The sequence below is a fragment of the Delphinapterus leucas genome, chromosome 1 (genome assembly GCF_059928025.1).
Source record: "Delphinapterus leucas isolate spDelLeu-1000000601 "Yukka" chromosome 1, BTC_Dleu_Yukka2, whole genome shotgun sequence".
Classification (NCBI taxonomy): Eukaryota; Metazoa; Chordata; class Mammalia; order Artiodactyla; family Monodontidae; genus Delphinapterus; species Delphinapterus leucas.
The window spans coordinates 112,413,478-112,437,194 of record NC_143129.1 but is presented as its reverse complement, the minus strand read 5'-3'; the positions used below and the strand labels follow the sequence as shown (position 1 = coordinate 112,437,194).

General features: G+C 35.2%; 1 protein-coding gene across 5 annotated transcripts in view; it reads left to right on the top strand.

Moving 5' to 3' along the window:
- The window catches only part of PKN2 (protein kinase N2), a 169,441-nt gene that overhangs the window by 76,910 nt on the left and 68,814 nt on the right, over positions 1 to 23,717 (top strand). For all 5 annotated transcript variants that reach the window (XM_089919913.1, XM_089919907.1, XM_089919912.1 and 2 more), the window contains 2 exons: positions 10,709 to 10,894; positions 11,867 to 11,976. In XM_089919913.1, the coding sequence (XP_089776039.1) occupies positions 10,709 to 10,894; positions 11,867 to 11,976 (296 nt within the window). The remainder of the gene's footprint in view (positions 1 to 10,708; positions 10,895 to 11,866; positions 11,977 to 23,717) is intronic.

The window sequence follows — 23,717 nt, the reverse complement described above, 5'->3', positions numbered from 1 at the left end:
GAATTATGAAGTTGCCTGAAAAATGGCAGAAGGTAGTGGAACAAAAGGGTGAATATGTTGTTCAGTAAAGTTCTTGGTGAAAGTGTGAAATGCGTCTTTTATTTTTATTTAAAAACCGAAGGCACTTTTTGGCCAACCCAATATTATGAGAAGTCAGCTGTAGTTCCTATCAATGTTTCCCTTCATGTAATGTCCCTCATTCCCCAATTATTGAAGTAACATAGAATTACGTTGAATTTTCTTCATTTTTTTTTCTTTCTGTTCCTAAGACTGGATACTTCAATTCAACTATCTTTAAGTTTTCTTATTCTTCTGGATGCTCAAATCTGCTGTTGAACATCTCTAGTAAACTTTTAAAATTCCAGTTAGCATACTTTTCAACTCCAGGATTTCTATTTGGTTCTTATTTATAAATTCTCTATCTTTATTAATATTCCCTATTTGTTGAAATACCATTCTCTCTTTTTCCTTTTGGTTTCTTTTAGGTCTTTGACCACATATAAGCTTTGACCATATGTAAGACAGTGGGTATAGAGTCTTTGTCTAGTAAATCCAATGTCTTCCTGCAGGATGGTTTCTGTGAATTTCTGCTTTTCTTGTGAATTGGCCATACTCTCTTATTTCTGTGCTTGCCTCATAATTTTTTATTGAAAGCTGGATATGGTGAGTATTATAATGTGTAACTGGAAGATACTCCCCTTTTCTATAATTTCTTATTGCTGTTTGAAACAGGGTGTAGTTGTTTAGTGACTTTATTGGCTAAAGACTGTATTTTTTGTCATGTGTGGTCACTGAAGTCTCCATTAAGTTAGTGGTCAACTAGTGTTTTGACAGACTTTTTTTTTTTCTTTAATTGGAGTATAATTGCTTTACAATGTTGTGTTAGTTTCTGCTGTAAAACAAAGTGAATCAGCTATATGTATACATATTTCCACTCACTCTTGGACCTCCCTTCCCCCCTCCCCCCCATCCCACCCATCTAGGTCATCACAGAGCACCGAACTGAGCTTCCTGTGCTATACTGCAGGTCCCCACTAGCTATCTATTTTACACATGGTAGTGTATTTATGTCAAACCTCATCTCCCAATTCATCCCACCTTCCCCTTCCCCCTCTGTGTCCACACGTCCATTCTCTATGTCTGCATCTCTATTTCTACCTTGCAGAAATATTCATCTGTACCATTTTTCTATGTTCCACATATATGCATTAATATACGATATTTGTTTTTCTCTTTCCGACTGACTTTACTCTGTATGACAGACTCTGGGTCCATCCACATCTCTACAAATGACCCAATTTGGTTCCTTTTGATGGCTGAGTAATATTCCATTGTATATATGTACCACATCTTTATCCATTCATCTGTTGATGGGCACTTAGGTTGTTTCTGTGTCCTGGCTATTGTAAATAGTGCTGCAGTGAACATTGGGGTACATGTGTCTTTCTGAATTGTGGTTTTCTCAGGGTATATGCCCAGTAGTGGGGTTGCTGGGTCATATGGTAGTTCTATTTGTAGTTCTTTAAGGGACCTCCATGCTGTTCTCCATAGTGGCTGTATCAATTTACATTCCCGCCAATAATGCAAGAGGGTTCCCTTTTCTCCGCACCCTCTCCAGCATTTATTGTTTGTAGATTTTTTGGTGATGGCCATTCTGACCAATGTGAGGTGATACCTTATTGTAGTTTTGACTTGCATTTCTCTAATAATTAGTGATGTTGAGCATCTATCTATTCATGTGCCTCTTGGCCATCTGTATGTTTTCTTTGGAGAAATGTCTATTTAGGTCTTCTGCCCATTTTTTGATTGCGTTGCTTGTTTTTCTTGATATTGAGCTGCACGAGCTGTTTGTATATTTTGGAGATTAATCCTTTGTCAGTTGCTTCATTTGCAAATATTTTCTCCCATTCTGAGGGTTGTCTTTTCATCTTGTTTATGGTTTCCTTTGCTGTGCAAAAGCTTTTAAGTTTAATTAAGTCTCATTTGTTTATTTTTATTTTCATTACTCTAGGAGGTGGGTCAAAAAAGATCTTGCTGTGATTTGAGTGTTTCAAACACCTCAAAACACTTCAAAGAGTGTTTTTCCTGTGTTTTCCTCTAAGAGTTTTATAGTTTCCAGCCTTACATTTAGGTCTTTAATCCATTTTGAGTTTATTTTTGTGTATGGTGTTAGGTAGTGTTCTAATTTCATTCTTTTACATGTAGCTATCCAGTTTCCCCAACACCACTTATTGAAGAGACTGTCTTTTCTCCATTGTATAGTCTTGCCTCCTTTGTCATAGATTAGGTGACCATGGGTGTGTGGGTTTATCTCTGGATTTTCTATCCTGTACCATTGATCTATATTTCTGTTTCTGTACCAGTACCATACTGTCTTGATTACTATACTTGTAGCATAGGCTGAAGTCAGGGAGCCTGATTCCTCCAGCTCCGTTTTTCTTTCTCAAGATTGCTTTGGCTATTCGGGGTCTTTTGTGTTTCCATACAAATTGTAAAATTGTTTGTTCTAGTTCTGGGGAAAATGCCCTTGGTAATTTGATAGGGATTGCATTGAATCTGTAGATTGCTCTGGGTAGTGTAATAATTTTCACAGTATTGATTCTTCCAATCCAAAAACATGGTATATCTCTCCATCTATTTGTATCATCTTTAATTTCTTTCATCAGTGTTTTATAGTTTTCCGAGTACAGGTCTTTTGCCTCCTTAGGTAGGTTTATTCCTAGGTATTTTATTATTTTTGTTGTGATGGTAAATGGGATTGTTTCCATAATTTCTCTTTTTGATCTTTCATTGTTAACGTATAGGAATGCAAGAGATTTCTTGCCTTAATTTTGTATCCTGCAGCTTTATCAAATTCATGGATTAGCTCTAGTTTTCTGGTGGCATCTTTAGGATTTTCTATGTATAGTATCATGTTATCTGCAAACAGTCACAGTTTTACTTCTTTTCCAATATGTATTCCTTTTATTTCTTTTTCTTCTCTGATTGCTGTGGCTAGGACTTCCAAATGCCTGCAAGCAGAAAGAAAATTTGCCATGTTTGCAGCTGAATTCTGTGTTTGTGTGCCAAGGCATACCTTCAACATTCACCCAGGCATTTTGTAACTCTGCCTTTGCTTGCACAGAGCTTGAAGATCTGCCAGATGTGAGAGCTTAGGACCTTTTCAAATCTCTTCTGAGGATGTCTCCTTTTGCATCTAGCCTTCTGGTTTTCCAGTAACACGTGGAAACATTGCAAAGCTCTTATTCCTTAAAACAGTTTACTCCCTAGCTTTTCGCCAAGACTCTAGGATGTCTATTAAACAATATAGACAACGATATCCTTTACTCCTGGCTTCAGTGGTTGTTTCATTTGCCTTTAAGTGCCCTCCACTTAACTATTTCTCTGTCCTGAGAGATTTCTTAGGTGAAAAGAAGGTAAACCCTTTCTGTTAGTCCTTCAGGGAGCCTTCAGAGAGGTCAGAGCAGGCATCCACAGTTCTTTGAGTATGAAGTCTTCTCTGCTCCCTCTGGCACTGGGACCCTGTACCAGGATTGCAGCCTGCTATCTTCAGGACTATCACCAAACCATTAGGGGCAGGGGGGAGGAGGGATGAAGCAAAGATAAATTAAAATGCCAGAGAGCTCTCCTACCAAGTATTCATTGCATTTTTTGATCAAGCATTTGTTTGGTTGCAGTAAACCTTTGTTTCCCAGATTTTTGTTAAAGTTGATTATAAGTAGTTTCCCGGTTTTATTTGTTTGTTTTCCTGTGTTTCTGTGGAAAAACTGCCTTTGGAGTTTGCAACTCTACCATTTTCTTACCATTACCTACAAAGGTTTTTATGGCCCATGTGAATGTGGCATATTTTTGATACACAGGCCTCCCTCTTCTCCAGGAATCCTTAAATTATCTTATCAATATGAATGTCAGAGAGGGCTTTACCTTAAAAACAATTGTCATTAAATATTTTGAGGATATGAAAGTGTTCTTCAGAATTGCATAGCATACTATCACATTTTCGTACTTTTGGGTATCATTAATCAGCTTTATATTATGGCAGACTTTTACATTCAACCTTGAAGGAGAAATTTACAGTTGAACAATGCTGTTGCCACTATTAAGATCAGTTTAAATCTGCAGTTACCAAATTGAGTTCCTAAATCTGAGGTACCCTGGGATGCCAAAATGAATTCACGAGGGTACAGCAGGATATTTTAAGTTTTTGAGGGAAACGCAGTATTACTTCACTTCCTACCATCACCATTAATCTTCTGGCTTCAAGGTAGTTGGAGTTTCAGCATTAGGTCGAATGACATGCCTTCTGATTTTGTCACATATTGATGAAGCTGGGTGTTCCTGGTTTTTCCTTCACTGCTATAATGATAAATACTATGGGAAATCAATGTGGAATAGGAGATAAGGGTGGCACTTTCAAATCTAATCCCAAAGTTTGATAAGTTACACAGTGCCCAATAGATACACACATCTCATTGGGAAGTGATCATGGTTATTTAAGAATGAAATAAGATTACTTTTTTCTTTCAAATTACGTGTATTATTTTTCAAATAGTTATTAATTTGTTACAACATCTTATGAAACAGAACTGTTAGGTACATTGTTCAGACTAGAAGCACAATGAAAAAATTGAGACATTAGGGTATCATGATACGAGAAAGCTTGGGAACCTCTGTTCTAAATTCTTCATTGTATTTTAAATATTTATTATTTAAATCATTTATCTTATGAGGTATCACCTCACACTCGTCAGAATGGCCATCATCCAAAAAATCCATAAGCAGTTAATGCTGGAGAGGGTGTGGAGAAAAAGGAACCCTCCTACATTGTTGGTGGGAATGTAAACTGGTACAGCCACTATGGAAAACAGTATGGAGGTTCCTTAAAAAACTGAAAATAGAGCTACCATATGATCCAGCGATCCCACTGCTGGGCATATATCTGGAGAAAACCATAATTCAAAAGATACATGCACCACAATATTCACTGCAGCACTATTTACAATAGCCAGGACATGGAAGGAACCTAAATGACCATCAACAGAGGAATGGATAAAGAAGATGTGGTCCATATGTACAGTGGAATATTACTCAGCCATAAAAAAGAACGAAGTAATGCCATTTGCAGTGACATGGATGGACCTAGAGATTGTCATATTGAGTGAAGTAAATCAGACAGAGAAAGACAAATATCATGATATTGCTTATATGAGGAATCTAAACAAAGGGTACAAATGAACTTATCTACCAAACAGAAATAGAGTTACAGACATAGAAAATAAACTTATGGTTACTGGGGGAAAGGGGGAGTAGGGATAAATTGGCAGATTGGGACTGACATATACACACTACTATATATAAAATAGATAACTAATAAGGACCTACTGTATAGCACAGGGAACTCTACTCGGTACTCTATAATGGCCTATATGGGAAAAGAATCCAAAAAGAGTGGATGTATGTATATGTATAGCTGATTCATTTTGTTGTACACCTGAAATTAACACAACATTTTAGATCAACTGTACTCCAATTAAAAAAATAAGTAAATAAAATAAAGCATTTATGTTTCCAGCCACATCTTCTATAACTCCTACCATGAATCTTCTATTACAATTAATCTGGTTAGTGCAGAGTGCCTATTTAATGTCTTTGACTTATTATCCATTTCTTACTATTTTTTTTTTAAATCAAAACTGGGATATAGACCTATGAAGACCTTGTCATCTACCTACATGTAATCTTAACCCCTATCACAAGATACTTTATACACTCAGTAGATATTTGGTAAATGTCATTTGATAATAAGGCAGGGACTGTACATCTAAGTTTCACCATCTTATGGCTCAGGGCTGAACATATTTTTAATATTCAAGAATTTCAGAATGATCCATTGGTTAAAATATGGTTGTTAAATAGTATTTTTAGAAAAGTAATAAAGCCGCATTTTTGAAAATCAGCTAATATGGCTGGAAATTATTTTCCTTTTCTATTCTGGTTGGCTGCTCTTCCCAACTCTTTAACCTCTTTTTAGTTCTCTCTTTCCCTATTCTTCATTCCCTTAATGAACTTTACTCACAGTGATGTAAATCACCAGTCTAAAAGTAAGTATCTTATAATTCTTAAGATATTTTGGTGTTTTAAAAAATTCCTTTATCTACCAGACCTTAAACTAAATATGGAGTTAACTAGGAAGAGAAATAGTAGTGGTATTAATAAAGGATTAGACATGATAAAGGATTAGCATAGATAAGTAGTAGGAGTATTTACCGCCCTGAGTTTTTACTGTATGCTATTATTTGTGGTTTATCTCATTTATACTCTGGTTTCTTTCGTGGTTGTATGATTATAATACTAAAATTTGCAAATTACTTTGATATAAAGTATAATTTAATTTTTAGTCCAAATTTTGAGACATTTACTAGTTTTTATAAAAGAAGATTCCTCAGAATTAAAGAAAAGTTAATTGTACCGAGATGAAATACTGAATTAGTAAAATTGATATAAAACAGTTTTTCCAGAAAGTTAAAAGAAATATAAAAGTATTTAGTTGTTCTAATGGAATTTTAGCTATTGCTTATGAATACAAACACTTATTTTTTGGATTTGCTTGTTTTTAAAATTTCATATTATGGGTCATAAAAGTAAAAAATGTAATTTTAAGCCACTTCTTGTATGGTTATATGCAATAGCAATTGTGTCACCTCATAAAAGAAAGAAACTTCTAGATACTTAATAAAGATCTTAAATCCCTCCAGGTTTTATTCTAAATGAAAGCAGGTGTTGAACATTGTCATCCCCTAATACATTGAAATTACTAAAATCTTTAATAAGCTATAAGCTAGCAGGGTTTGAAGTAGTAACCAGATGTTTACAGTTTTCCCAGGATGACTTTTACATCTGAGCATTTACAGTGGAAATGAACTAAGTTTGCTACCTTAACAACAACAAAAAAGCAAATAAAACACACAGACACAAGTTGTTTCTTTGGAACCAGAATTGAAATGATTTCCGTTGTACTTAATCTGCCTTAATACTTTACAGTAAGATAAGATTTCCATAGCCTAACCAAACATAAGATTGAAGTTTCCCCTCATGTTTAGAATCTTTATTGGGACATAATTTATACACTATAGTATATAAATTTTCACCGATTTTAAGTATAGTTTTAAATTTTTAGGAAATACATATACTTGAGCCACCATTATCAATATCCAGTTTTTAGAACATGTTTTATTGCACATATTTAAAGTGTATAATTTGACAAGTTTTGTCATCTATTTAAAGTCTTGAAACTGTTACCACAATCGATAATTATATCCATCATCCCCAAAAGTATCCTCATGTGCGTCTATGTAATCTCTTTTTCTTGCTCTTCTCATGCTTTCCTTCCCCACACCTGTCCCCAGGCAATCACTGGCCTGTTTCTGTCACTAGATATTAGTTTTCACTTTGTAGAACTGTATATAAATTGAATCATACAGTGCATACTCTTTTTTTTGTTGGGGGTGGGAATCTGGCCATTTCACTCTGAATAATTCTTTTGATATTTGTCTATGTTGCATGTATCAGTAGTTCTTTTCTGTTTATTATTGGTAGTATTCAATTGTGTGAATATACCATAACTAGTTTATCCATTCACCTGTGATTGATACTTGGGTTGTTTCCATTTTGTACTTTTTTCAAATATAGCTGCTAATAAGATCCCTGTATAATTTTTGTGTAAACATAGATTTCACTTCACTGGGATAAATACTTAGGAATTGTGTGGATGGATCACATGGTAATTTGCTGATAATGGGTTCTTTATCCATTTTTATGTTTGAAAAAGCTTCATTTTTGAAAGAAATTTTCAGTAGACTTAGAATTTTAAGTTCATGGTTTGTTTCCTCAGTACTTTAAAGATATTGCTTCTCTGTCTTGCTTTCATTGTTTCTAATGAGAAATCTGCTGCTGTCCTAATCTTATATGTACATGTCATTTTTTCTGGCTGCTTTTAATACTTTCTCTTATTGTTTGTTTTGAGAAATTTGATTATGTTATGCTTTGGTGTAATTTACTTATTTTTCTTTTGCTCGGTGTTCATTGAACTTCTTGGATACTTCTTGGGCTTATAGTTTTCACTACATTAGGCAATTTTTCAGTCATTATTTTTTCAAATATATTTTCTGTTCCCTATCCTCTTTGCTTTTCATCAGGGACTTCCAAGTACACATGGATTAGGCCACTAGAAGTTAAACTCACAGCTCACATATGTGCTGGTTTTTTGTTGTTGTTTTTGCCCTCCAAGTCTTTGCTTTCTGTCTTCTATTTTTGATCATTTCTGTTGCGCTAGCTTCAAGTTCAGTAGCCTCTACTTTTGCAATGTGTAATGTGCCACCAATCCCATCCAGTTTTGGGGTTTTTTAAAAAAATCTCAATGTTATTTTCATCTCTAGAAATTTGTTTTGTGTTTTTCTGACTTCTTCAGTGTCCCTGTTCAACTTTTTGAACAGATGGAATATATTTATAATAACTGTGTGAATGTGTGCTAATCCTAACATTTATATCAGTTTTGTATTGGTTTTCATTTGATTTTATTTTTTTAATGGGTCCCACTTTTCTGTTTCTTTGCTTCCCTGGTGTGATAGGCAGAATATTAAGAATGACCCCCAGAATCCCTCCCCCATGAATATGATGGGGTATCACTTCTGTGATAATATTCCATTACATGGCAAAGGAGATTTTTGCATATGTAATTTAGGTTACTAATCAGTTGACTTTGAGTTATCGTAAAGGACAGTTACATGGGTGGGCTTAATAAAATCACATGAGCCCCTTAAAAGTAGAAAATTTTCTCTGGCCAGTGGCAGAAGGGGAAGTCAGATATGAATCATAAAAAGGATTTTATGTGCCATTGCTGGCATAGAGATGGGGGGGCTGTCACATGACGAGGGATGCAGGTCCGCTCTAGAACTTGAAAACAGCCCCTGGCTGTCAGCCAGCAAGGAAATAGGATCCCTATTCTTACAGCTGCAGGAAACTAGATTCTGCCAATACCCTGGATGAGCTTAGAAGCAGGTTCTTCTTTAGAACTTCCAGATAAGAGCCTAGCCTGGCAGATACAATGATTTCAGCCTTATGAGATCTTTGACAGAGAGTGCAGACCAGCCCACTCAAACTCTGGCCTACAAAACTGTTAGATAATAAATGAGTGTTGTTTTAAGCCACTACATTTGTGATAATTGGTAATGCAGCAATAGAAAACAAATATACCTGATAATCTCTGATTAAATGCCAGACATTTGGAATTTTAGCTTGTTAGGTGCTGGGTATTTTTGTATTCCTACAAATATTACAAATATTTTTGAGCTTTGTTCTGGGTCATAGTTAGGTTACTTGGAAACAGTTTGATCTTTTGGGTAATGCTTTTAAGATTTGTTATGTGGGGCTAGAGCATCATTTATTCTAAGGGTAACTATTCTCTACTCCTGGGGCAAGACTGAATACTTGGTCTGGAGAACCTTCTGCACACCTCAGGGATTCTGTCTCTGGACAGCTGTATTTTTTCCTTTACTCTGCCTGTGAAATCTCGCCACCTCAGTCAGTTCAGCCTCAATACTCTCAGTTCTGTCTCCTTAACTCAGGTAGTCCACTTGGCTCCACCTGAGTTCTCCCTCCCTGTGCTGTGTCCTAGATATTCTCAAGGTAGTAAGCAATCTTAGGACTCTTCTCTCAGGGATCACTGTTCTTCATTGCCTGATGTCCCTTTCCTTTAACACTGTTTTTTTCATATTTTTTGTCTGATTTTTTTTTTTTTGGTTGAGTTGAGATTAAATACAAACTTTTTTACTTTGTTGAAAGAGTCCTTTGGTTACTTTTAAATAATTAAAAAATTAAGTTTTAATTATTTAAGTTTAATGGGACAGCTTTTACCAGGAAATACTCTTTCTAAAGTGCTATACTATGGGCAGTATCTAAAATTTTAATACTGAGGCACCATTTTAAATTTTAATACACTAAGTCTAGCCCAAATGATGACAAAGCCATATCTCCAGATGCCTAAGCTCACAGTTCCTCATTTTCATTTGAACACTTTTAGTATGTATTTGCCTAAGGAAATTATAATTACTTTATGCTTAGATAATTATAGCCCATAATTATTTGACTAAACTATTAAAGTGAGAAGATAATGTTATTTTACATCTCAAATAGAACAGAACTCCATCTACTTATGCCAAAAAAAAAAACCCCTGTAGTCCTTTTCTGTGTTAACTATATAACTATTAAACACAACTGTTATTTACATTGTCAGATTTCCTTGTTTCTAATTTCTTTATGTTTATTTTAGTAGGCATATTATTTAGTTTTATGTTTCCCCTCCCACATGTTTTATCCACATAATTCTGTAATTTTTCCATGGAATTATAGAAATGAGTATTCAGATACACAGGAAGTTTAAGTAACTAGTTTTGTTCTATGCCTGACAGCTTTTGGCTGGTGCTGTTCTTTCTATACATTTTTTTATAGTTGTTTTAATTAATTAAGAATTTTTAATAGGTTTCTCTAAATAAAGCAGTAAAGATGATAGTTACCTCGAAGATGCTCTGGAAGAAGAGATTTTGTTATTTTAGCAGATATTTTTCCCCCCTATTTCTAAATAGGTAACAACGACGTCATTTTATATGTTGAGTATTGATGTTTTCTTATTTGATATTTGCTCATGCTACAGGTACTTTGGAAGTTCGTCTAATGGGCTGTCAAGATATCCTAGAGAATGTCCCCGGACGGTCAAAAGCAGCATCGGTTGCACTACCTGGTTGGAGTCCAAGTGAAACCAGATCATCTTTCATGAGCAGAACGAGTAAAAGTAAAAGTGGAAGTAGTCGAAATCTCCTAAAAACCGATGACTTATCCAGTTCAGTAATCAGATTTTTTTATCAATCATATAACAAATTAAAGGGCCTATACAAAGGGCTGAGCAGTGGGGACAGAGAAGAGTGAGACGAGTTAGAGTTAGACAACAAACTTTAAAATTATGATTTCCATAATTTAAATTTAAAATATCAAAAGCTATAATGACAGGAAAATTTAAAAGGCTACAAAATTCACCCTGCTGAAAATATGTTAGAAAACTGAATGACATATAACATTAATTCTTTTGGAATAATGAAATATTGAACATCACTCTTTATGTCAAACTCTTTGTGTCACATCTTGATTCTTTTAATGGTATAATGACACCTCTAAACTAACGTTGAAATTTTGATAGCTAACCACTGAACTAAACATGTTTAACTAGGACTGGGTCCCAGAAGTAAACTGAAATGGGGCAGTGGGTAAAGGTGGTAAAGTAAAATGGGAGAGGTTTATGAAGTACTTTGGAGACACTGTAAAGTAATCATAAACTATGATGTAATTATACAACTGGTGGAAAAGGCATGTGACAATTCAACCTAGTACAGTATGTCTGTGCTTTCCTGTATCTAGAGAGAGACTTTAGGAAAAATGTGAAAATAAAAATTGTTTAAGGTAACAACATTAATAAATAGCAAATGTAGACAGAGAAAAACTGGATGATTGATATTGACATATAAATATACACACACACCTGACAAACAATTACTGGTCACCTGTTAGTCCTTTCAGTTACATTTTAATATAAACGAAATAGTGATTACTATTTGTTTTTGTGAAACACAAAGGATAACTTGGGAGGGTCTAGTGGGAGTGTATATATAAAACTAGCCATTTAAGATTCAAAAGCTTCAGTAGTGAGTAAGAAAAACTTATTTTCAAAGGATCATAAGACTTTTGTTGATATTAAACAGTGGCATTTCTATTTTAAAGGTTTTAAAATATTTAAGCAAGTTTTAAATTGTAATTACAGATGATGTCTGTGCAGTTTTGAAGCTAGATAATACTGTGGTTGGCCAAACTAGCTGGAAACCCATTTCCAATCAGTCGTGGGACCAGAAGTTTACACTGGAACTAGACAGGGTAAGATGAGAAACTTTTTACTTGAATTTTCATTATATTTATAATTCATTTTTAATGTAAATTTTGTTTTAGAAGACTTTGGTAAGTTTTATTCTTAACAGCATATAAGAAGGACCTAGGTATTTTTGACATTTCTCATGTGATGAGGTATACATAAATCTACCTTATCAGATTGCTGCAGGAGTTTTCATTTGTGCAGTGATTTGAAAATGTATACTTTGTACTACCCTGAAAGATCAGCAATCAGGTGACATCTAATATTGAAATTTTTTTTATTTTAATAGTGTGCTCTCTGACAACTAAGGTGATTCTTCTGACTCACCACTTGTTGGTTATATTATCAAAGCTGGATTTGAAGTGAGCTATTGTGCTCAGACAACCATTCCTCCATGTATCTCAGTGGCTTTCATGAATAATGTGAGTGGCTAGAATGCAATCTGTAGCTGTAGAACCCAGCAGAAGTTAACTTGGTCCACAGTAGATTTAAATCCACGACGATAACTTTATTATTTAGATTCTAATCTATCCGTTGGGGTGTGGGAAGAAAATATTAAAACTTAATCATAATTTTATCTAAAAAATAAGAAAGATATTAAGCTTTTTATCATTTAGTATTCAGATTGATGGTACATATGTCATTTTAAAAATTATATATATGGGGGTGGTGGTGGGGGTGGAATGAATTGGGAGGTTGGGATTGACATGTATACACTAATATGTATAAAATGGATGACTAATAAGAACCTGCTGTGTAAAAAACTAAAATAAAATAAAATTCAAATATAAAAAAATAAAATAAAAATTACATATGTTAGTGAGAGCAGATTTGCAGTGCTTAATGATGATGTGAGGTGGCAATTACTGCTCTGGCCTCTACTTTTAAAATACTTTTTCCAGTTTATTTTTTTCTGTCTCACAGCCAGTATCTTAATCAGGCCCTCATCATTGCTTTTCTTGGTTCACATACTGTGTCTGACACATAAATATTAAATGTACTTGAACAAAATGCTTAACTTTTTATGTATACCAGTTTCCTTATCTTTAATACTATCTACCTCACTGAAATGTGTGAGGATTAAATCCATGTAAAAATCTTAGGCTAGTGGTAGGAACTCAATTAATGTTGGCTATTTTTACTAAAGTAATTTACTAACTAATCTCCATGTGTCTGAGAACCAGACTGATCTTCAAAGAATAATACTTTCATCTAGGCATTCATTCTCTAGTTTAGGATCATTCATTTAATTCATTAAAAATTATTATGAAATTATTTGTTCATTTATTCCTTGATGCATACTGTATTCCAGGCACTTCCAGGTGATAGATTAGCAACAAACAATATAAACAAGATCTCTCAAGATTTTCTTAAGGAACTTATACCTCAGTGGCTTCTCAGTATATGTCTGATTATTTGCAGACTTTTTACCATTACGTCTGAAACTGTATGATTTCAGTTAAAAAGATATTGAGGACATTGAATACTAGGCTAAGGTGTTTATACTTGTTGGCAGTGGGGATGAGAGAGACATAATGGAAAAATTGATCTTGGGGTATGTATGAAGAATGAATTTGAGAGAATAGAGACTAAAGGCATATAAATTGGCAGGAGGTTACTCCAGTGCCACAACTGTAAGGTGAAGAGAACTTGAAGTAAAATGTGGCAGTAGAGGCTTCCCTGGTGGCGCAGTGGTTAAGAGTCCGCCTGACGATGCAGGGGACATGGGTTCGTGCCCCGGTCCGGGAAGATCCCACATGCCACGGAGCGGCTAGGCCCGTGAGCCATGGCCACTGAGCCTGCGCGTCCGAAGCCTGTGCTCCACAACAGTGAGAGGCCCGCGTACCGCAAAAAAAAAAATGTGGCAGTAGGAATAGAAAGAAAGAGATATATGTAGGAATTGCTGTAATGGAATTCTTAGGCTTAATAGTCAGTGATTTTCTGTTCTGTGTCAGGCACCATTCTAGATGCTGGTTATGATTGACCAAAATAGTCAAAGTCCCTATATTTATGGACCCTATATTCTAATGAGGGAAGACAAATAGTTAACAAGTTTTTTTTTTTTAAATCTTCAAGTGCAATGAAGGAAGTAAATAAAGTATTGTAAAGAAGGGGGTGGGGGCTATTTTAGGTAGAGGACATAATTAGGGAAAGTCTCTTTGAGGAGGCTACGTCTGACTTGAAACCCAATGGGGGGAAAGTTGCCAGACTTACAAAGATCCAGGTAGAGTGTTCCCAGCAAAGGAGAAAAAACATACAACGCCTTGGGGTAGGAGAAAACTTGATGTGTTGCAAGAATAAAAATCATGAACAGAGATCAGTGTAAAGAAGTAAAAGAGCAGATGCAGGTGGGTGTCAGATTACTAGGGTCTTTATAGTCAATAAATTAGAAGATAGTGAAGGACTTTTAATAGGGGATTTTTCATCATCTGATTTAGATGATCAAATAGAAATAATATAAATATAGAAGCTAATAAAAGAGTTAGCAGCCCATAATGGGAAAGAGTTTATAAAGAAAGAATAAAAAGGTCTAACAATCAAATCTTAAGTAGTGTTCCAAGTATAGGAGGAGAAGGAAGGTTTGCCAAAGAGAAATAGAAAACTCTGGGTTGGATCAGATCATACCCTAGATCAGATCTTAACCTTATAAAAGCTTATCCAGTGAAGAGTTGCTGGAATGGTGAGGTGATGAAAATCCTGTTACATATGGAACAGTTGAAGGAAAATGGGATTTAAAATCTATTAAAGAAGAGATTTAACAAAGATTTGGTAACTCTTTAAAGTTAAAAGGGGGAACACGTAAAACAAGAATTAAACTAGTGATAGCAGTGAGATTTCCTTTTGTGTGTGTTGACTCTGATGGATTGGTGGTAACTTTCTGGAGCTCACTGTCAAGGTTTACTGGATGGGTCCTTGTTTATGCTGATCAAGTAGCAGTGTTTGCCAGATGCTTGGAAAAGGGGCAAGTGGTAAGCTGTAGTACAGGTTCCTTCCATCCTTGGATTGACTGTATACTTTGTGGGTGTGGAAGACAAAGCAGAAGTCAATGATGGCAGATTTCATTTCAGTACAAAGAATAGTACTATTAAAAAATGAACTGAGCTGCTGTAGTAAGTTCTCTCTCAGTAAAGTTTTTTTTTTAACTTTTTATTTTATATTGGGGTATAGTTGATTAACAAAGTTCTGTTAGTTTCAAGTGTACAACAAAGTGATTCAGTTATACATATACATGTATGTATTCTTTTTCAAATTCTTTTCCCAATTAGGTTGTTACAGAATATTGAGCAGATCTCCCTGTGCTATACAGTAGGTCCTTGATGGTTATCCATTTTAAATATAGCAGTGTGTACATGTCAATCCCAAACTCCCTAACTATTCCTCCCTCCCACCCTGCCCCCCAGTAACCATAAATTAGTTCTCTAAGTCTGTGAGTCTGTTTCTGTTTTACATAAGTTCATTTGTATCTTCTTTTTTTATAGATTCCACATATAAGCAATGTCATACAATACTTCTCTTTCTCTGTCTGACTTACTTCACTCTGTATGACAGTCTCTAGGTCCATCCATGTTGCTGCAAATGGCATTATTTCATTCTTTTTAATGGCTGAGTAATATTCCATTGTGTATATGTACCACATCTTCTTTATCCATTCCTCTGTTGATGGACATTTAGGTTGTTTCCATGTCTTAGCTATTGTAAACAGCACTGTAGTGAACATTGAGGTGCATGTATCCTTTCGGACCATGTTTTTCTCCGGGTAATGCCCAGGAGTGGGATTGCAGGATCATATGGTAGCTCCATTTTTAGTTTCTCAAGGCTCTCTCAATAAAGTTGAATGAGCAACTCATATAAGAGAGATTTAAGGGAATTGTTGTATCAGAAAAAGATTACACTTCCAAGATTTTTTTCAAGTCTGATATTTTCTGTTTTTCAACTCTGATTTTTTTTCAGCTCTGATATTTGCTAGAACTAGTATTGTTACATGCTGTAAATTAGCTGTTTAATTAAATAGTTAGACCAATATAATTCAGTCAAGCCCACCAGAGAGGGAAATGCAGTTGAGGTTGTTAGTGTATATGGATATCGTTATATACATGTCTTGTTATATTTGCATCTTCCTTCTAAACTGTGAATACATGTAATATTTATGACTCTAAAATGTTTCAATTTCCATTCATTCTTAAATTAATAGGTTTGCTATAACATTGGTCTTGAAGCCAGACAAACTGGATTCACTTACTTATTAGATATTTGATGGTAGACAAGATACATAACCTTACTACTGGGCATTTATTTCACCATCTCTAAAATGGGGATAAAATATAATCCTTATAGGACTGTTAAGAAGAAATGCTTTGTGTTGCCTGGCACATTTAGCTACTCAGTGACTTTAGTTCTTTCTTTAGCCCTAGGCTGTGACACGTGGCTATGAATTTGAGTATAATGGAAGAGCATGTTAAGTAATGGGAAATTAACTGGTTGAATGTCATTTTCTTTCATTTCAGAGCCTATTTAAAGTAATTATAGGATTTTAATGAGTGTTATGATCAAAATGAAATTTAAGACATTTATTGTTAAAGGGAAAATGGCTGGTTAGAAGATTTCTCTTGTAGCCAGGTTATTGTGTTAGAGTTTTGTATTTAAAATAGAACTTAAAAGTAGTTAAGTGTCTTGCCATCATTTTATAATTAAGGAAACTGAGAACCAGAGTGATTACATATTGATAAATTTCAGAGCTGGTACTAGACCTCGAGTGTCCTTCAAACTGCTCTTTCCTCTGTAGTGATTTGTATGAGATAGAAAGTTAGTGGCAAAAAGGAGGAAACAGCAGAAGACGATGAAAGCCTGGTAAAGAGAAAATAATTCAATATTACCCAAGCTACAAGCTTAGAAAACTAGAAAGACTGATAACTGTTGATTGGTTGTTTTTACTTGCACTTTTAATTCTCACCTAAAATTGTTTTTCTTCTTCATGGCATCAGACTTTCTTCCTACTTTGGAGTAACCCTCCCTTAAAAACATTGAAGACACTGCATAGCTAAGTAAAGCTGTTCTCCCAGAGGCCAGTTAGACCTTCTGGGTTCCTGATATGCATGTTATGTATCCCTAATTGGATTATAAGCTCCTCTTTGGAGGCCACATTCCTTATTGTGATAAATCCTTCTGTTTACACAGTACATTTTACTTTTCATGTGCTTTTTTTAGTCTTTTACTTTATTCCTTATATTTATAGAATATTTATTTATAGAAAATGTTTATAGAAACATTTATAGAAAATATTATCTTAAACTGACATGTTCATGCTCAGTATTTTGCCTCAAATGTCAAGTTTCTTTCCTATGACATTCTGGAACTAAGTTGTCTATACTGTTTCTATCCTTTCCAAAATACAGAAATTCATAGGTCTTTTTATTTATTTTATTTTTATTTTTGGTCACGCCATGTGGCTTGTGGGGTCTCAGTTCCCCAACGAGGGGCTGAACCCGGGCCATGGCAGTGAAAGCCCAGAATCCTAACCACTGGGCCACCAGGGAACACCCAGATAGGTCTTTTTTGAGTTTTGAGATACTATAGAAATTATCTAGATCTAGAATGATCTAGAAAAGTTCAGTTATGTTCCTGGGAGCTCAGGGCTCTGCAGAATTATTTCAGATGGCAACACAGACCCTTTTTTTTTTCTTTTTGTTTTGAGATTCTGGGTAAGATGTCATTTGGAATTTGCCACTTTAAAAAAAAAAAAGTTTTGAAAATTGCTGGTGTAATCCAGCCCCCTCGTTTTACAGATTAATAAGGATATTATTATGGCCTAGGGGTTAAATAACTAGCCTAAGCTATAATCTAGGATTCTGAAGTGTCCTGTCAGTTCTGTGTTCTTTCTGTTATCAGGTTACCCTTTTTATATTTTCTTATAAAATTTGTTCTTTCTTAATGTTTATTATAAACACAGTAGCTATGTAATTTCACATTTTTTCTGAATTCCCTCAGCCCTCCTGCTGTAAAAGTTTAATCCTCCCATGAGAGATTGAAATAAAAAGCAGGACCCTTTATATCTAACCTTTTCCCATTCCCATTTCCTTTTGATTTACTTTGCTAATGTAATAGAGAACGATCTTTATCAATATTAGAAACAGGATGAACTGAAACTTAGAAAAATTTTAGCAGGAGCCAGTTCTGTTAAGAGCAGAGTACTAGAGAACGTTCACTGATCAATGGAAAAGGAGGAAGAGAACATCCAGGAAGTGAGAGCCAGTAAAAATGTAATAGGGTTAATAGATTAGAAGTAACAGTGGCATTGAAGGACCAGTGGATGTTGAGGGACTAGAAAGAGTGAGCTAGTAGAATGTTAGGAGGTGATGGTCAGAGAGAAGGATTCAAACAGCTGAGATTGTGGAAAGATTGTAGATATTGGTAGGAGTGAGAGGCTAAGGTATCCAAGAACTCAAGGGATTCTTATTATTTATTGGTTTCACATTTTCAGAAATTGCCTATACATACTACTCTTAAACCATCCACACTCCTATCCTCATTCTTCCAAATAATTAGGTTAAATCAGTAACTCAGTGTTTATATTATTATGACTATGTAAATATTGTTTATAGATGAACCATGTTCCATACCATGATTACATTCTCTTTTTAGTAGCAAGACTCACTTTGGGCAAATAATTGCCCTTTTTTTAATTGTTTATTTTGTTTTGCCTTGCTTAGCTTTCTATATACCTATCCTTTATCACCAGAATCTCCAGAAGGACTCTAGAATAACTCTATGTAGGCAGTTATATCAGCAAGCTGTCAGTCATCCTGGGACCCACTCTACTCCCCAGCAACATCCTTTCTGGAGCCTTACATCTTTCTGCTCCAATTTAAATGACTGCTATATAGCTTTTATCTTTCACCATAATCCTATTGGATCACCTGAGTCTTGAATTTCTCTTTCAGCTTTCTTGTTTTACTTCCTCATTTTGGTGGATCATATCCCACATTTACATGCTGAGAAAAGAGTGAATGAAAGTTTTAGAGATCTTGCATATCTGAAATATCTTTATTCTGCTGTCATGCTTGGAGTCTAGAATTCTAGGTTGGAGATTATTTTCATTAAGAATTTTAAGGAATTGTAGTTCTAGTATTGTAGTTGAGATTGCTTATGTGTCTTTGATTTCTAATCTTTGATTTTGATTTGCTTTTTCTCTTTTAAAGATTTAAAGATTTTTATCTTTTTTTCCCTGGGGTTCTGTGATTTCTTAATGGTGTACCTTAGGTGTAGGTGGTTTTCACTCTTTGTGATAGGTACTGTGTGGCACCTTCAGTTTTGAAAGCTCATTCTTCAGATTTGAGAAATCTCATTTATTTGATAATTTCCTCTTCATTTTCAGTGTCTCTCTTGCTAATTGAACCTTTTAGATTGATCCTCTGATTTTCTTATCTTTTTTCTATTGTCTGTCAGTGTGTCTTTTTGTTCTGCTTTCTGGGAAAGTTTGATACTTTTATTTGCCAAGATTTGATTGACAAACTTATATCTGATATTATATTTTTAATTTCTAAAAGTTTATTCTTTTAAATATCTTGTTTTCCTCTCACGAGGATAATATCCTCTCTTACATTTTAGAGGATATCAGTTTTACGTTTTCTTCTCCCTGAATTAATTGTCTTTATTTATCCTGAGATCCATTTCATAATCTCTGTTTATCATATTGCAGATTTGGTGAAATGTATGGCCACCCTTGGCTGTCTTAAAATGAGCCATTAAGAAAACGATTGGAAGTTTTGTATGTGGGGCTCTTCCTTACCCAAGTTCTGAACTAGTTAAAAGAAAGAAAGGTGTGACTAATGGAAAGTAAAATGTCATTATGAACTGATATTTGAAAGTGTGGTTGGGTATGCAACAATAATGGGGCTATACTCAGTCCCTTAGATCATTGTGGGCTCCAGCTCATATAAAACTTAAGGCATAGCAGAGAAAAACAAATTGTATACTTCCATTTAACAGCCCGGCTCTCAAGGAAGAAAGGAAGAAATGGACTGGATTATTCATGTCCAGTTTCTCTCCCAGTCTTTTATCAGATAACTCACTCCAGGAGATGAATAAGAGGGTTAAGGTAGAGACCTAGATATTTAGGAGAAGAATGAAAATTATTCCTCATAGAAACCATGATAATGAGCAAGATGTTTTCCTCCCTATAAAAGGATAAAAATGCATGGAAACATCTAAATGGGGTGTGAAACATCTTAATATAGAACAAGCCATAGAATAGAAATACAAAGAAATTTTAATTTCTTCCATGTGTGAGCTAACATTCAGCATATTACTGTTGTTTTTGGCCATACCACGCGGCTTGCAGGGTCTTAGTTCTCTGACCAGGGATTGAATGCAGGCCATTGCAGTGAAAATGCCAAGTCCTAACAACTGGACTGCCAGAGAATTCCGACATTCGGCATATTGTTTAATCTGAGATGCTATATTTTGTTTGTTTGTTTTAATATTTATTATAGTTGATTTACAGTGTGTGTTAGTTTCAGGTGTACAGCAAACTGAATCAGTTATACATATACATATATCCACTCTTTATTAGATTCTTTTCCCATATAGGCCATTACAGAGTACTGAGTAGAGTTCCTTGTGCTGTACTGTCCTTATTGATCATCTGTTTTATATATAGTATTGCATATATGTCAATCCCAATCTCCCAGTTTATCCCACCCCCCTCCTTACCCCCTGGTAAACAAATAAGTTTGTTTTCTACATCTGTAACTCTATTTCTATTTTGTAGATAAGTTCATTTGTACCCTTTTTTTAGATTCCACATGTAAATGATATCATATGATATTTGTCTTTGTCTGACCTACTTCACTCAGTATGACAATCTCTAGGTCCAGTCCATGTTGCTGCAAATGGAATTATTTCATACTTTTTTATGGCTGAGTAATATTCCATTGTATATATGTACCACATCTTCTTTATCCATTCCTCCATAATGGACATTTAGGTTCCTTCCATATCCTGGCTGTTGTAAATAGTGCTGCAATGAGCACTGGGGTGCATGTATATTTTCGAATCATGTTTTTCTCCGGATATATGCCCAGGAGTGGGATTGTTGGATCATATGGTAGCTATATTTTTAGTTTTTTAAGGAACCTTCATACTGTTCTCCATAGTGGCTGTACCAGTTTTACATTCCCACCAACAGTGTAGGAGGGTTCCCTTTTCTACACACCCTCTCCAGCATTTATTGTTTGTAGATTTTTTGATGATGGCCATTCTGACCAGTGTGAGGTGGTACCTCATTGCAGTTTTGATTTGCATTTCTCTAATAATTAGTGATGTTGAGCATCTTTCCATGTGCTTTTTAGCCACCTGTATGTCTTCTTTGGAGAAATGTCTGTTTAGTTCTTCCACCCATTTTTTGATTGGGTTGTTTCTTTTTTTGATATTGAGCTGCATGAGCCATTTGTATATTTTGGAGATTAATTCTTTGTCGGTTGCTTTGTTTGCAAATATTTTCTCACATTCTGAGGGTTGTCTTTTAGTTGTGTTTATGGTTTCCTTTGCTGTACAAACACTTTCAAGTTTAATTAGGTCCCATTTGTCTATTTTTGTTTTTATTTTCATTACTCTAGGAGGTGAATAGAAAAAAATCTTGCTGCGATAAAAGAGTGTTCTGCCTATGTTTTCCTCTAAGAGTTTTATAGTATCTGACTTTACATTCAGAATGGTCTTTAATCCATTTTGAGTTTATTTTTGTGTATGGTGTAGGTAGTATTCTAATTTCATTCTTTGACATGTAGCTGTCCAGTTTTCCCAGCACCACTTATTGAAGAGACAGTCTTTCCTCCATTGTATATTCTTGCCCTCTTTGTCATAGATTAGGTGACCATAGGTGCATGGGTTTATCTCTGGACTTTCTGTCCTGTTCTCTTGAGCTGTATTTCTGTTTTTGTGCCAGGACCATGCTGTCCTGATTACTGTAGCTTTGTAGTATAGTCTGAAGTCAGGGAGCCTGATTCTTCCAGCTCCGTTTTTCTTTCTCAAGATTGCTTTGGCTATTCGGGGTCTTTTGTGCTTCCATACAAATTGTAAAGTTTTTTGTTCTAATTGTGTGCAAAATGCCATTGGTAATTTGATATGGATTGCACTGAATCTGTAGATTGCTTTGGGTAGTATAGTCATTTTCACAATGTTGATTCTTCCAATCCAGGAACATGGTATATCTCTCCCTCTGTTTGTGTCATCTTTGATTTCTTTCATCAGTATCTTATAGTTTTCTGAGTACAGGTCTTTTACCTCCTTAGGTAAGTTTATTCCTAGGTATTTTATTCTTGAGATGCTGTCTTTTAACTTATAATGGAACTATAATAATACTTACCCTTTTTACCTCTTTTGCTGCTTCCAATTCTATTACTATCAAATGACACGTCATATCCTCTGAGGCTATATGAGTTCTCTGAGCCAATGAACTATATATATAATTGTCTTTTCCCCCCACCCCTCTATCATCTCTTGACCACCAGGCACTTGCCAGTATCCTTAAGGACTTTGGTTCTTCACTCCAGCATCCCATCATCATTATGGGGGATTTTAAACATCTAACTATCTAAACAACAACCCATTTAACATATTATTTCAAACTTCTTTGAATGCATCAACCCCAGTATACCTTTGCTCCTTGTCATTTTAGCAATGAATTGTTCTGAAATCTTAAATTTAGTATCCTAAACTGTTACCAGATCTGCATAAAGCACCTAGTTTAACCCCTTGTACATAATGGTTTTGCTGTAAATGATAGCTTATGTTATTATTGTTACTCCTCTGGCTCTTTTACTTCTTTGTTACCACACAGCTAGATGTTTGGTCAAACATTTCCATTTCCTTGATTCTTCAGGAAGGAGTTTAGGAAGGGGCCATCAGAAAATTTCATTTTCTTCTCTGTTTACCCTAAAACTATTGTTACCCTTTACCATTTCCTTACTGATGCCCCCACAGCATCCTTCAACTTTGTCTTTATAGGTATGTAGTTTTTGGTTGGGAAATAAGATACATGATTAGAAATAGGAACTATATATGTAGACACTGAGGCAGAAATGTTTGTAATAGGTTTGGAATAATAGTGAGTCTTTGGAACTTTTTCTAGGATGTGAATTGATATAGGGTGCAGTTATATATAACTGTTACAGCACTAAATAGTTTGTATCACAATTGTTTTCTTTTCTGCTCCCACATCTATAGGGGGCAGACTTTTCAAGCAGAGGTCATAGCTTTGTATTCTCCATTATCTCAGTCTTCTCTGTGTTTCTCATTTTCCCAAAAGATCCTAAGGTTTCCTTCCTTTTGTCACATTAGTTCCAGCTGAGAATCACCCTCATTGAACTCCTGAACTGAAAACAGATATCACTGTTTCCTGAGGTGGTAGTTTTCTCTTTGCCCCATAGTAGATTCTGATGGCCCCCTTCCCTGTCCCCCTCTTTGTCTCTGGAGGCTGATAGCTGCAGGTTTGAATCAGTGGGCTCTGACATGAAAGGGGAGACAATGTTAGACGATCTAAGGGCAGGAGGAGAGGGTAATCAGGGTGTTTGTTTCCTTCTCTCCTTCCCTTTTTTACAGCAGTGTTCATCTATGGCTACAGTTCCTGTTTGACAGTCCCTTTTCCAAGATCCAGTTCTCACTGAATTCTGATAACTGTTTCTTCTTGCTCATTCAGGCTAGGAGTGGTAATAGATTTCTGCTGTAGCTAATCCTTAGATACTTCCATCCT